The sequence below is a fragment of the Dama dama genome, chromosome 6, assembly GCF_033118175.1.
Source record: "Dama dama isolate Ldn47 chromosome 6, ASM3311817v1, whole genome shotgun sequence".
NCBI lineage: Eukaryota > Metazoa > Chordata > Mammalia > Artiodactyla > Cervidae > Dama > Dama dama.
In genome coordinates, this window is record NC_083686.1 from 25,510,178 (window position 1) to 25,525,836 (window position 15,659).

General features: G+C 41.1%; 1 protein-coding gene across 2 annotated transcripts in view; it reads left to right on the forward strand.

Annotated features, from left to right (window-relative positions):
- Window positions 1–15,214, forward strand: part of SDAD1 (SDA1 domain containing 1) — a 29,092-nt gene extending 13,878 nt beyond the window's left edge. For both annotated transcript variants that reach the window (XM_061145758.1, XM_061145759.1), the window contains 12 exons: window positions 850–953; window positions 3,099–3,156; window positions 4,369–4,427; window positions 5,022–5,098; window positions 6,418–6,515; window positions 6,622–6,698; window positions 7,394–7,523; window positions 8,977–9,071; window positions 9,160–9,350; window positions 9,459–9,543; window positions 10,314–10,475; window positions 14,323–15,214. In XM_061145758.1, coding sequence (XP_061001741.1) covers window positions 850–953; window positions 3,099–3,156; window positions 4,369–4,427; window positions 5,022–5,098; window positions 6,418–6,515; window positions 6,622–6,698; window positions 7,394–7,523; window positions 8,977–9,071; window positions 9,160–9,350; window positions 9,459–9,543; window positions 10,314–10,475; window positions 14,323–14,370 — 1,184 coding nt within the window. In that variant the 3' untranslated portion in view covers window positions 14,371–15,214. The remainder of the gene's footprint in view (window positions 1–849; window positions 954–3,098; window positions 3,157–4,368; window positions 4,428–5,021; window positions 5,099–6,417; window positions 6,516–6,621; window positions 6,699–7,393; window positions 7,524–8,976; window positions 9,072–9,159; window positions 9,351–9,458; window positions 9,544–10,313; window positions 10,476–14,322) is intronic.
- Window positions 15,215–15,659: the final 445 nt, after the last annotated feature.

Here is a 15,659-nt window from a genome sequence, read left to right on the forward strand (position 1 = left end):
TAATAGTAGGACATTGTACTTGACCAAATGAAAAATTAACAATCTCTTCTTATTCCCATTTTTTTGTTTTGTTTTGTTTTTTTAAAAAACCAATGGGTGGAAACCTAAAATGTGGGAAACTGTTCTAGAACAGTAGTTCTCAAACTAGATAGCACATGGAATCAGTTGGGGAATTTTATGAAACTATACTGGTACTTAGGTCCTGTTATTCCCAGAGATTGATTAGTGGATATGGGGTATGACTGGACAATGGGGTTGTTGTTTTGTTTAATCCCTGTTGGTTATCTATTTTAAACATAGCAGTGTGTACATGTCAAGCCCAAACCCCGAATCTATCCTTCCCCTGGCAATGGGGCTTTTAAATGCTTTCTGTACTCCAGGTTACTGACCCTTCCTCTTGGTCAGTGTTCCTCAAACTTTAAGGCATACACAAATCACTGTGGGATCCTATTAAAGTACAAATTCTGATGTTCAGTAGGTCTGGGGGTAGGTCCTGAGTTTCAGTATTTGTAATAAGCTACACGGTGGACAGCTGCGGGTGTCCTGCAGACCACACTTTAAGAAGCAAGGTCTTAGAGTGTTTGTCAGACAGTCACTCGATGTTGGTGCTGAAAATCTTGGGAATCCTTAGGACTTAACTTTGGGCACCATCCAAGGTGTATTTGCTTGTGTGTAAGTCTTTTCACCTGTCCTGTCACTGTTTTCACCATCCTGGTTCTGCAGAGTGATTTCAGGCACAGTCACCCTAGAGTCAATGATCAAACCACCACTTTTCTCTACACTTGTTGGATAACATTGTGCAGACCGTGGGCCCACAGTATACGTCTCTGATTATTTTCTTCTTTCCAGATTTTGCAGAAAAGCTACTGAAGCAGCTGGAGAACTCCAAGGAGAGGTTTGAAGTGAAGATGATGCTCATGAACCTCATCTCCAGATTGGTGGGAATTCACGAGGTTTGCATTGCATTGTGTTTCTCTTGATGAATATTATAAGTAGAATTATTCTTGGTAAAAGGACACTAAGGTAGATCCTCGCATACCATTTCAACCCATATAGTTTACAAAAGGATAAAATCTTTCACTGGAAAACAGCTGTTTTTGTCACTTTTTCTTACCAGTAAGTATGTATGTTGAATTGTACGTGTATTCAGTTTATAGACAGTTTTGTTCTTTTTTTTTACTTCATTTACCTCTGTTTCACTTATACTTTTTTCTGAGCCAACATAGCCCATATATTTTTATCAACTGTTATTATGTTTCACCATTTACCCCTTTATAGCTTTCCTGACTTCCGGCTTACTCACTTAACAAAGCTGAATTCTCTGATTATTCATTTAATATTAAATTAGATTGCAAGAACTCTGGTGGTATAATGTATGTATATTGTGTATACATATGGAAACCTCAAACATACTCAGACTATCTGCCTTTATAGAAGAAGGAGGAATTCCCAAAAATTCAGGCGATGAAGAAATGACCATTGAGGTTGTTCCTGTCGTTTTGCTCTTGTGACTAGTTCTGATCTGATTGTCATTGAATATGTTGCTTTCTTCAAAAAACAAAAAGTAAAACAGGCTTCTTTATTGAATATCATGCAGTATAGACAAATACCAAGATAAAAATGTAAATAGACATGAGTGAATATACTTACTCCATTTCTATTTAACATTTTAAGAAAAAATTGCTTTTTCTCCATGGGCTGCAGTTCTAAAGCAGGATCATCCAGTTAATTCTTGTTACATTTGTGCAGTAATTTCAAGTCAACCTGAATTTGAGCTCAATACAAAAGCAAAAGTGATTTGTAATTGAAGTCTGATTTGATGGAAATGAAAACTGGAGCTTCACAACTGACTGCAATTAAATATCCATTTCGATATCAAACACAAGTCTTGCCATTTAGTTTTCTGACTTTTGCTCTGTGACTAAAATAGAAAAAAATTTATTCTCACATGATGAGCTTTGAAAAAGACTAGGCCATCTCCAAAGTTTTTCTTCTTGAAGTTAAAGATTACAGTTGCTTTAATAACGGGATCCTCATCACTTTCATCTAGGTAGTTCAGTTCAATTCAGTCGCTCAGTTGTGTCCACCTCTTTGCGACCCCGTGGACTGCAGCACGCCATGCCTCCCTGTCCATCACCAACTCCTGGAGTTTACTCAAACTCATGTCCATTGAGTCAGTGATGCCATCCAACCATCTCATCCTCTGTCATACCCTTCTCCTCCCACCTTCAATCTTTCCCAAGCATCAGGATCTTTTCAAATAAGTATTTGAGTTTCAGCTTCAACATCAGTCCTTCCAATGAACACCCAGGACTGATCTCCTTTAGGATGGACTGGTTGGATCTCCTTGCAGTCCAAGGGACTTTCAAGAGTCTTCTCCAACACCACAGTTCAAAAGCATCAATTCTTCAATGCACAGCTTCGGATGAGAGTCCAAATCCATACATGACTACTGTGTGTAGTCATACAGATCCATACATGACTACTGGAAAAACCACAGCCTTGGCTAGATGGACCTTTGTTGGCAAAGTAATGTCTCTCCTTTTCAATATGCTGTCTAGGTTGGTCATAACTTTCCTTCCAAGGAGCAAGCACCTTTTAATTTCATGGCTGCAGTCACCATCTGCAGTGATTTTGGAGCCCACATCTAGGTGAACCTCAGAGTAATTTCTCCGGAGTGGTTCGACTGATATCCAATAACAAAACTAGACTGTAGGTTTTTTGGTGATCAGATTACACTAGGTGCTATTCAGGTTTGAATTACTATTACCTTTGAAGACTAAAAAATTGCTTCTGTAGCCACATCAATTTAAAAGTAGAATATTGCATTTTGACTGCCTTTCCTCCCTTGGATTATTCTGTGTATACTTTCTGCCTTGACATAATGAGGATAGGAATATAGCCTTCCTTTTCTTGGTTAATACAGTGCATTGAATCATCCTGGATCACTCATACTTGTTGAGGGGGAAAAAGAAATGAAAGTAAAAAAAATGACTCCCAGTTAGTTAAGCTTGGTGATATAATTACATCATGGAGCAATGAAACTCTGCAGCCCAGCAGAGTTTATATATTAAGTCCGTGCATTTTTTTCTTCACAGCTTTTTCTCTTCAACTTCTACCCCTTTGTGCAGAGGTTTCTACAGCCTCACCAAAGAGGTAAGACTTCCACTTGCTGTGTTCCTTTGGTGGCCTTGGGGTTAGAATAACCATTTTTGTTCTGGAATTACAGTTATTGGGGGAGGAAAAACAACGCAATATTTGGTTTCTCAAAGCAAGTCTTTTTTAATGCCATACTCATATGGAAAATTCTTAAAAAGACTTTTGACTATTTACTGTAACTTGGTGATAGATACCAGGGTTTGTCTTACTGCTTTTATTGCTCTTATTTGTATTCTTTTTTTTTTTTTTCCTTATTTGTATTCTTAATTAAAAACATCATCATTGTTAATAGACTATACCTCAATACAAAATAAAAAGTTTAAAGTTTGGGGAAAAAGAAAAACAACATAAAAGCAAGAAGAAAGTAATGGTTGTTTTTGCCTTTGAACTTGTACCAAAGTAGGAAAGAAGTGAACATTTATTAAACATTCAGCATGTGCCAAATGCTGTGCTAAACAATTCACATATAGTCATCTCGTTTCATCTTCACTTCAGTCCTATGAGGTATAGAAAGAAAAAAGACCAAGATCCCTCCGTTCATTTGCCAAAGGCCTCGTTCTTTATATATGGATGGTTTAGTTGCTAAGTTGTGTCCGACTCTTGCGACCCCATAGACTGTAGCCGTCTGTCCATGGGACTCTCCAGGCAAGAATACTGGAGTAGATTGCCATTTCCTTCTTCAGGGGATCTTCCTGACCCAGAAATCAAACCTGGGTCCCCTGCATTGCAGGCAGATTCTTTATATATACTGCTTCTTTAAAGGGAGAGTGTGTGTATATATGTATGTTTATATTTTTTCATTTATTTAGTGATTCCTAGTCTGAGCACTGTATTAGACATCAGTGAACATAAAGTATTGCTCTTACCTTCATAGAGCTTACATTCTAGAGGGAGATCCACAGAGTGTTGTATATAATATGTCCCCGTGAAGATAAGTATTTTGAGAAAAAAGGAAGCAGGTAAGGAGAACAGAAAGTGCCAGGGTAGGTTCTGTTTGGATTCTGTGGTCAGGAGAGACATTTTGGTGAGGCAGCAGTTGAGCAGGAAGCAAGGCAGTGAGCCGTGCAGACGTCTGCGAGTTGGGTGTTCCAGGTGGAGTAGTCAGCAGGAGCAGTAAGGCCGGTGTGTGTGCCCACCATGTTTGCTGTGGTCCTGAGACAGGGCTGTAAACTGACTGACCGTGGCCTTTCTCATCTCTTACATTGTTAGAAGTAACGAAGATCCTTCTGTTTGCTGCACAAGCGTCTCATCACTTAGTACCCCCAGAGGTGAGAACTCTTAAACTTTACTTCTGTCAGGATCTGGTGAGTACCTAGCAGTGCCACTGAGTAATCCCACAGAGATTACTGTCCTCCCTTCTTAAACTGAGTAGAAGAGACACTAGCTCTTAAGGACACTTATATAGAGAAGTTTACTTATAGAAATAAAAACATTTTACTGTAGAAAATATAGTTTGTTTTGAACCAGCGGTTGAGAATTCTTGTTTTGTTGAGTAGCCAGATTTTATCCTAGAGAAGGCAAGCATATCAGTGAATTTATATAGTGATTATTTTTCAAAGCTGGTAGTTCCTTTCTTTGATTAAAACAGTGTTGGATAAACCTGGGTCAAAGCAAATTTTTAACCAGTGTTGAAAACTTATATTAAAGGAGAGCCAGATTTAATCTCAGAATAGCCAAGAAGACAGCTGAAACCCAAAGTAGAGTACTTTTCTGTCTTCCTCAGTCTTGATCCTTCCACCTCCCAAACCAAAGGTGGAGGGCTGTTTTTCCACTGTGATAGTCTATCGTCCCTTCATCGTCAAAGCGTTTGAGTAGGTGGAGACGTTACCAATACTCATATCCTTTCTTTCCATCCCATTCAGATCACCCAGTCATTGCTCATGACTGTGGCCAACAATTTTGTTACTGACAAGAACTCTGGAGAAGTCATGACAGTGGGGTATGTGGAACATGGCTGGCGGCAGTGGCTGTGGTTTTCACCTACTGGCTTTGCTTTCCATTTCCAGGATGTGAAATTTCAGCTAAAATGTGCCCTCTGAGAAAAACTTAAAGTGTACTTCAGCCTTCTCAGTATTTTTCTTCTCTTGATAATTTTTTAATTTATTGGTTAGAATTTTGAGCCAGAGAAAAGATTTCTGTGCTTCTAATTAACATTTTGTTTTTTAACTAGCTTTTTACTCTTTCAAATGAATGCTTGTGTGCAATCTAAGTATTTTTTCCCTGTCTGCTACCCTGAATTCCTGTCGTCCCTGGAACAAATGATTCATTATTAAATGATTCTTTAATCCTAGAGCAGTTCAGTGACCTTTTTGATTAAAAAACACTTAGTAAGTGTGAGCACTGGTTTAGGATGTCCAGTCTGTCCTGATAACTAAGCAGTATGCTGAGCAACTGCTTTTTATCTCACTTGGAAAACATTGCTGGGAGATAACAGCCCTAGAGACTAACTTTTTGGGTGGAATAGGGGGGAGGGGAGGGGATGTATATGTAATTGTGACTGATTCGTGTTGATGTACGGTAGAAACCAACAAAACATTGTAAAGCAGTTATCCTCCAATTAAAAAAAAAAAAAAACTTTACTTGACCTAATACAGTTTCCCTTAGAGTTGGCGAATAAATGCTGCCAACATATACAAGCCCACCTCCTTTTATTGCCCTTTGCTTTACACATTGAAGGTCTATGGCAACTTTGTGTGGGGCAAGTCTAATGGCAACATCTTTCCAACAACATTTGCTCACTCCATGTCTGTGTGTAACGTTTTGGTAATCCACCAGCGTAAAGATTATGCCTCACTGAAGGCTTAGATGAAGGTTAGCATTTTTAGCAGTAAAGTATGTTTTAATTAAGGGTATGTACATTTTTTCTTAAACATAATGCTGTTCACATTTAATAGACTACAGTATAGTTGAAACATAACTTTTGTATACACTGGGAAGCCAAAAAATATGTGTGACTTGCTTTATTGCATTGTTCTGGAACCAGACCTGCACTGTGTCTGAGGCATGCCTGTATTTTACAGAGGTGACAATGTTGCTTATTCTTCTAATAGAGGAAATAGCAGTAAACTGTGTGGAATCAAACCCCTCTGAGGCTGCCCACTCACTCCCACATTCCACCATGCTGCAGTTTTAGAGACCTCAGCCCTATAAAACTGACCTTATATTCCTTGTGATTTAGTCTTTTTAGAAAATTTTCTTAGGCTGAACCACATGAAACTCTGGTTTATTTATTTTTTATTTCATTTTTTCCTTTTTTAGAATCAATGCTATAAAAGAGATAACAGCTCGATGTCCTCTGGCCATGACTGAGGAACTTCTGCAAGACCTGGCTCAGTATAAGACACACAAAGATAAGAGTAAGTGCTCTGTTACTCTCAGTAGATGAAGGAGTATAGAGTGTCTCATTTTTGTCTCAATAGACTCTTTGCTCTGAAGTCTCTAGTTAAAGCCATTATTTTCCAGATGTGATGATGTCTGCTAGAACCTTGATTCAGCTCTTCCGAACACTGAATCCTCAGATGTTACAAAAAAAATTCCGGGTAGGTGAAGCGTACATATGTTGATCAAGGATTTGGTCTCAGAAAGTGAGAGTAATTCCCTACAATTTGAGTTTGAGTACTTCTGGTGCTTGGAGTAGGAAATGGCAGCCCACTCCAGTATTCTTGCCTGGGAAATCCCATGGACAGAGGAACCTGGGGGCTACAGTCAGGCTGTCAGTGCTAGACTAGATGGGGTTGCAAAGAGTCGGGCGCAACTGAGCACATATCTGATGCTTCCATTCAGAGTGTTGGTGATACACGTAGTTTTATTCTTTAAACTCAGAATAAAGTTGAATACTGTTCCTTAACTATTTTATAGTTGGTATATGCTCTTCAATACTGAATGAGTCTTATAGACCTTTTCAGATCTATAGCTGATGACAGCATTGAACAGGCTATTCCTTAATCAGATACTACCTCTGTTGAGGTGGGAGGAAATGAGATGTATGTATGTAACAAAAGCAGAGATCTCGAGACTTAAATATCAAAGTTTCCTGGGGTAGTTCAGAAGAAAGCAAGAAAACAGTGGGCAAAGTTTTGAGAGGGAATTTACTTTGACCCAAGACATTGGTGAACTGTTTTTGTCATTCATTTGCTTCCATTTTTTGTGGTTCTCCTGAGTTCATAATCCTAGAGAATCCTTTTCATGAATAATGTTTTGCTGTCTAAGCAAAAAACTAGTTCCCTTCCTTTAGGGTAAACCTACCGAAGCCTCCATAGAAGCAAGAGTGCAAGAATACGGAGAACTGGATGCTAAAGATTACATTCCAGGAGCAGAAATTCTGGAAGTTGAAAATGGAGAAGAAAATGCTGAAGGCGATGAAGGTTTGTTCTTATTGCACCTTTATTCAGGACAGAATCACTCCTGCTATATCTGTATTGACCTTGAAATCTTTATACTGTCTGGACATTCATTCAGCTGATGTTAACTGAGTAATAACTACTGCTGCGGGCATTGCAGGTATTAATGGGCGTTGATGGGTGTGGTTCCTGCTCTGAGGGAACTGACATTCTATTGTAGGAAATGCTTTTTTGTGTCCTTCAGATTGGCTGCCCCTTATCAAGGGCATGCTGTTTGATACTTGGGAAAGATAATGGGTTTTTGTTGTTGTTATTGCCTAGAAAAAAATGGTGAGGATTACAGTCTCTAGCAGTCCTCCTATTGAAGGAGAAAACTTGTTGAACTTGTTGAGGAATGCTTGAGGAACCCTGTTCTGATTTCCAAGATTAGCATTTATTCCTTTGGTTACTAGGGTCCTATCTTCTTCCTGTCTGCTCATTATTTCAACAAAACTTTCGTAAACATTAGCTATGAGCCAGCCACTGTCAAAGCAAAGATGAATGACATGGTTCCTGTCCTTGAGAATTTTTCATAAACAGCTAATAAAGCATTAACAGGACTTATGATTAGAGTCAGGTATAAGGGCTGGAGAGAGGTCAGGTACGCCCCAGAGGTTCAATAAAAGCTTCAAGAAAATGGTGAGCCATGAGTCATACTTGAATGCTGAGTGAGCAGTTGTAGAACAGTGGAGACTTTGCAGGCAAAGGATTTAGGAGACTTTTAGAATGTAGGATACAAGGCGATGCACAGAAAGCTGAGACTGGAGATGGCATTGGGGCCTTCTCGTGAGTGGTGGGGTGCCATGCCCACCAGCTGGGACGCTGTCTTACAGAATGTGGGTGTCCCCAGGGAACTGCAGGTGTCCTTGACTCGGAAAACTCTCTGTGGTAGCTCCATTAGGAACTCTGATGCCTTTTTAATGAGACGTCTACAAGGTTCTTGCAAAACCAGAATTTTCTGCCTTGGTTCCCTGAATGATTTGTTTCTAACTAATTTCTCAAACATTTAAGCATGCTTAGAAAAGTTAAATAACTCTTATGCAGTCACTGTAAATATACAGGTACAGTATATTGGTGAAAAGAACACGGGCTCTGGAGTCATACGTGATTTTCCTAATTTCGGCATAGACTGCATTTCTAGCAGTCTTTTGGCCTGGGGCAGGTTATGTAACTTGAGAATCTACTCCTCTTTTGTTGAGTCATGACAGTCAGAGAAAGATTGTCAGATTTTGGCTCATGATGGATGCTTAATCAGTGTTTATTCTCCATTCCTTGACTTAGTTAAATTGATGTGACTTATTTAACAATACTACTACTCCACTCTTGGTGAGCACCTACTTGAGGTTCATCACCTAAGTTTTCTTTTGCTTGATTTACCTCAGTGTACCCTGAGCGCTGAACAGAGGGCGGGGTTGCTGACACGCTCTTTTTCATGCAGATGGCTGGGAGAGTGCCAGTCTCAGTGACGAGGCAGATTCCGATGGCGAATGGGTTGACGTGCCCCATTCTTCTGACGAAGAACAGAAAGAGATCGTAAGTCCTAAAAGTTCCTGTCCCGAGTGTTGAGGGGCTACCCTCTCAGAGCTAATGGCCGTTTAAGCCCGTGTTGTGTTCTCTCAAGTCTGAGAAACTGAACAGCATGCCGCTGGAGGAGCGGAAGGCCAAGGCGGCGGCCGTCAGCACTAGCCGAGTGTTAAGTCAGGAAGACTTCCAGAAAATCCGAATGGCCCAAATGAGGAAAGAGCTCGACGCTGCCCCTGGGAAAGCCCAGAAGAGGAAATACATCGAAATAGACAGCGATGAGGAGCGCAGGTAAGACGGCGCATGCACCAGGTCTTCAGTCGGCTCATGTGATTATGAAAGTTATAGGAAAAGGAATTCTATCCTTGTTTGATACTATGGTTTTTCTCTTCACCCCAGGGGTGAGTTACTTTCTCTTCGGGACATTGAACGCCTTCATAAAAAGCCGAAGTCTGACAAGGAGACAAGACTAGCAACTGCAATGGTGAGTGAGGCGTGTCATTGCCTGGGTCTTTAAACAGACAGATACAGTGAAGTGAAATACGACTCAAAACTTGCATAGGCACAGAAAAGCTGTAATTAGAATAGAAGCCATAGATGGGAAGTTAGGTGAGTTTTAGCAACTTGATAGCCATATAACCACCATCCAAGACATGATGTGGAGCACAGAAAGGCACCAGGACATTTTCACAACTTAAAGGAGGCCCAGTCCATTTATCAAAGCTATGAGAAAAGCAGTGGAATGTTTATAGTCATTAAAGAAAAGCCAGAGACAGTTGGAGTCTGCCTACCTTTCCAGCTTCATTTTCTCTGCCTTTATTATTTCAGACACCATTCAAAACGCTCTCCACATCACCCTCTGTTCCATTGGTACTGACACCTCTTTAGATAAGTTTGAAAACCCTTGTTTCTTCCCCACAGCTGTGCATAAACTATTCCTACTTCCTGAAATACTCTACCCTTCCCACCTTTCCTCACCAGAAAGGCCTTCACCCTGCAATGAACAGCCCATGAGGTCTCCCTTTCTCAGAGACTGCTCTGACCTCTTGGAAGCCATTTGTTCCACTGTGCTCCCCAGCCCCATTACAGTACATCACAGTCATGTCTCCCCCGGACCGAACTGTCACCAGGGAACAGGAACTGGGTTCCATCCACCTTCGTGTCCTTGGCTTCTAGTGGAGCTGCCACAGAGAAGATGTGTATGTTGATACGATAACTCCTGCTGTGGTATTTTTTGTGCGTGTGTGCTAATAGGCTGGAAAAACAGACCGAAAAGAATTTGTGAGGAAGAAAACCAAAATGAATCCATTTTCTAGTTCCACCAATAAAGAGAAGAAAAAGCAGAAGAACTTCATGATGATGCGGTATAGTCATAATGTCCGGTCAAAAAATAAGCGTTCATTCCGCGAAAAGCAGGTGAGTTCAACCAGAAGCTTGACTAGGCAGAGTGGTGGTGGTGGTCTGTGCTTCTCTACGTGTGAGTGGAACTGTGCCCTCTAAGACCTTGTGTAATGTGTGTCTCAGGATTAATGGGCTGCATTCTTAGAGAGCATGGAGAGGTGGAGAGCAGTCAGGGCGTATAAATCCTGTACCTAACTTGGTTGAGATTCAGCTGTGTGATCCTTGGGTTTTTTTTCCTCCTCTGTAAATAAAGGAGTTTAGGCTAAATGATTGCTAAGGTCCATTCCTATGCTGGGTCTCTTGGTGTTGCATCTGTGAAATATAGTATCAAACTCAACTGAAGAATAATTTTTGAGTATTTGTTATATGCCTGGTGCTTTTCTCCAAAAAGCATTATTATGTGTGGTAGTATCTCAGAAAAGGCTTCCCAGATGGCTCAGTGGTAAAGAACCTGCCTGCCAATGCAGGAGACGCGTGTTTGATCTCTGGGTCAAAGAAGATCCCCGGCAGAAGGAAATGACAACACACTCCAGTGTTCTAGCCTGGGAAATTCCATGAACAGAGAAGCCTGGCAGACTACAGTCCACAGGGTCGCAAAGCGTGGAACAAGACTGAGCAACTAAGCAACGACAGTGTCTCAGAAACAGCTTCAGGAGAGCAGTGCAGACTAAACAGTCTGTCCCTGGCATGGTCCTTCCTCTGTGTGCCCTTAGAGGCCTTTGGCATTTTATTTTACCCACTTTCTGTCTTGGGCGAGTAGTCCTGTTATTGTAGTAAAACAGATTTTTGTTTTTATATCCTTGTCTACTGGGAATGTACCAGAGTATATATCTAAATGTACCCGGAAGAATCTCTAGGAAATCAGGTAAAGTAAATGTTAGTTCCACATCCTAAACCAGCGTTCCTAAATTGCAAGCCAGTTATGAGCCTCCTGGTTCCGAATGTGAGAGCCAGCTCTCCAGGGCAGGGCTCTGTCTATGTGGGAACCGAGTCAGAATGAACTAAATTAAGGTACCCCTTAATGCCTACCTACCTATTTAAACTTTCTAGTTCTCAACTGTTTAGCTGCTACTGCTGCTAAATCGCATCAGTCGTGTCTGACTCTGTGTGACCCCATAGACGGCAGGCCACCAGGCTCCCCCGTCCCTGGGATTCTCCAGGCAAGAACACTGGAGTGGGTTGCCATTTCCTTCTCCAATGCGTGAAAGTGAAGTCGCTCAGTCATGTCCAACTCCTTGCAACCCTATGGACTGTAGCCTACCAGGCACCTCCGTCCATGGGATTTTCCAGGCAAGAGTACTGGAGTGGGGTGCCATTGCCTTCTCTGCAACTGTTTAGCAGCATTGTATAAGTAATAAAATGACAATATTCTGAATAGAAGTTGTTGAAAGCTGAGTGAAAGATGCCATTAAAGATTTTAAATAGTCTCGGACTTCCCTGGTGGTCCAGTGGGTAAGAATCCACCTGCCAGTGCTGGGGACGGGGGTTCAGTCCCTGGTCCAGGAAGATCACACTTGCTGAGGGGCGGCTAAGCCCGTGTGCCACAACTGCGGAGCCCACATGCTGTATGATGTGCTCCACAACAAGAGAAGCCACCGCGATGGGAAGCCCGTTCCCCCAGCTAGGGAGTGGTCCCTGCTCAGGGCAACGAAGACCCAGTGCAGCCAGAAATTAATTAACTGTAAAAGATTTTAAATTGAATTTTCCCAGTTCCATTTAAATTCATGGTTGAATTGATTAAATCCATTAGTTTATCCTTCCCTGCCTCTTGTACAATTTTACAGTTGAGGAAATAGTTGGCAGGCCTTGCCTTATTTTGAGATGTTTGTAATCTTGCTACACTTAGCTAGGAGCGTTCCCTTCCCCACTTCCTCTATTTTTAGCAGCTTTTTTTGGCATGATAGAGAAGCCTTGCGTTGTTCCCATCAGCACCTCTGGAAGTATCAAATATTTGTCTTAAAGAATTTTTTAAGAGAAAGTTAAGAGTTCATTGGACATGCGCACACGTTGGCTCAAGAATGCGTTTTCCTCCTCCGGTTTTCTTGTCATGATCAGAACTTCTGTGTTTGTTTCCTTGTCCTGTATTTTCTTCAGGGTCTCTTCATTATGAAGCTTGACTCTGGGTTCCTAATTTTCTCTATTCTGTCCTTCCCTCTAGGCCAGCAGAGTAATCAATATGAAAATTATTTAAATGAGCTATTTTACACTCTGTTTTTGAGCTAATTGAAACCCAGTGTGTTTTACACTTGCGCTCTGTGCTGTGTTCAGTCGCTCAGTCATGTCTGCCTCTTTGTGACCCCATGGACTGTAGCCCGCCAGGCTCCTCTGTCTATGGGGATTCTCCAGGCAAGAATTCTAGAGTGGGTTGCCACGCCCTCCCCCAGGGGATCTTCCCAAACCAGGGATCAAACCCAGGTCTCCTGCATTGCAGGCAGATTCTTTACCATCTGAGCCACCAGGAAAGCCCATGAATACTGGAGTGGGTAGCCTATCCCTTCTTCAGGGGATCTTCCTGCCCAGGAGTTGAACCAGGGTCTCCTGCATTGAAGGCGGATTCTTTACCATCTGAGCCACCAGGAAAGCCCATGAATACTGGAGTGGGTAGCCTATCCCTTCTTCAGGGGATCTTCCCGACCCAGGAGTTGAACCAGGGTCTCCTGCATTGAAGGCGGATTCTTTACCATCTGAGCCACCAGGAAAGCCCATGAATACTGGAGTGGGTAGCCTATCCCTTCTTCAGGGGATCTTCCCGACCCAGGAGTTGAACCAGGGTCTCCTGCATTGAAGGCGGATTCTTTACCAGCTGAGCTACCAGGGACTGTTTGGACTAGCCATGTTTCATTGCCCATCAGCCATGTGTAGCTAGTGGCCACTGTATTGGATGGTGCAGTTATAGAGCATCTCCCAAAAGAGGCGAGACCAGAGAAGGAAGGTAAAGCACAGAGAAGAGGAGAGGAGAGGCCCTTGCAGTGTGTTCAGATGGCGGGCTGTGAACGAGGAAGGGACCTGATGCATGTGTGAGAGTAGCCTGTGCTTTGTTACATAGTTTAATGAGTGGAATTAAATCCGTGTAACCTGAGCTGTAACATTGTTAGCTGATTGTTGTTCAGTCGCCCAGTCATGTCCAACTCTTTACGACTCCATGGACTGCAGTATACCAGGCCTGTCTGTCCCTCACCGTCTCCTGAAGTTTGCCCAAGTTCATGTCCATTGCATTGGTGATATATTATTAGCTAATATATCGTTCTTAACCATATGTATGACTATTCCACAGCTTTCCAGTTTTGAACTTATTTAATCAATATATAACAATATGAACGGATACTATATTTAAACTGACTTTACAGATATGAAAATAATACATATATGGCTAACTCAGAAATACCTTCTTAGCCATGCAACTTGGTTGAAAGTTGGTTGAAAGAAACTTGTTAATTTTTTTCTACCATAAGTGTCCCAGTTATTCTGCCTGTCTACACAGACATACTAAGACCCAGACCTGAGTTAAAGGCAAGAAGTCAATAACTTAAAATCATAAAATTCAAAAAGTTTGAATATGTAGATGTAGAGCCAGGCAACCTCCACCCCCACAAAATGCTTTAAAGTTTCTAGGACTCAAAAGGTGATGGGTGCTTGGGGAATTAATGGAATAATATTCATCACAAACTTAAAAGGTACACATTGGCCTTGGCTATCTTCTTTTTTAATTTAGGTTTATTCTTCATAATCTTTTACTTAATATTCCATTTATTTTCTTTTGGGAACTGTAAAACTTTATGAGGGTATTTACAGGTTCACTTTGAACATTGGCCTAGTGGTCTTCTCTAGATCATGTTTACCTCATTTTTTCTTTATCTTCCAGCTGGCGCTACGAGATGCACTCTTGAAAAAGAGAAAAAGAATGAAGTAACTTCCAAGCAAGTCTTCCATTCCAAGGAGAATGCTAAATTTGTATTATTACTCTGAAAACTTGAAAATTAAGAATATTTGTGATATAAAGTCCAGAAGCACTATGTTGTGAAAACCACAGTAAACTTGGTAGCTTTTGGTGTTCTTATTTTAGAGATGGGTAATGGTGGGAATGTTTGAAATGTAAATAGTCGTGGTATAAACTCATTTTCATTTAGTATACATACAAGAAAATAATTATATACATATGTATAGAGAAAGAGTTAGACTGCCTATTAATTGTCACTGAAGATATAAAAATGAATGAGCCATAACTTCTCATTCAAAATATTTATAACCTGTTTGTAGGATGGGGCGAGGGGCAAGTGTGTTTATATGTATTTACATTGCTACATAAATAGTTCTATAGTAGAGACAGTTTTATACTTCTGTAGAGTCACAGAGGCCTTATGGACTAACTCTGCAGAGGATGGGTATTATATATTTTCTTAAAACGGGACAATGTTACAAGAGTAAGAGGATCTTACTTGTAAATAGGCTTACCTGCTGAAAACAGGTTCCTGCTGTACAGGTTTTGAGTAGACAGTTTAGCATTTTTAGTCCATCCATCCAAAAGATGTAAATTTTTTTTGTATGCCAGGTATAGGCTTTTTGGCTAAGATCTCATTTTTTAAATTGCCTTAAGTATAAGTAGTAATCTCGGAGTGGCTTCTGTTCATTATTTGGGCTGCCCACTCTTCCACAGAGGAAAAAGAAGTCAGATTAGTTTCCTCAGTCTTCCTTGACCCTGTAATATGTCCAGCCCTCTGTTGGCCTTGTCTCAATAAAAGGTTTCTAACGTCAAATAGGTACTCTGTGTGCTGAGTGGCGTGTGTTATCTCCCTCCCCTCCTCATACTTGAGTAGATTCCAAGGGCCACGAGAGCCATGGTCAGCTGTTTGCAAGTTTCTGCATTTGGAAATGGTTTGGTGCCCTTTGTCTCAAATTTCCTAGGTAATATTGTGATAGTTGGAAAAATTGCTTCAAACTAGAGTAAAAGGCAATTTTCTGTCCACTCAGCAGCTTGTAAAACCACTTCTCTTATTCCTTTTCTAGCATCATCTGTTTACCTTTCTGAGTTCAACTTCCCTGTTACTTCAATGAAACTTTGTGACTTTTCCTAAGACACCCCATACCACTGGGGATTAGTTACAAGACCTCAATGATTAATGATTACTTTGCAGTGACCTGGGGAAAGGAACCCTCCATCAACCCCCAGCAGCTTTAGTGTTTCACAGGAAGTGCATGTTT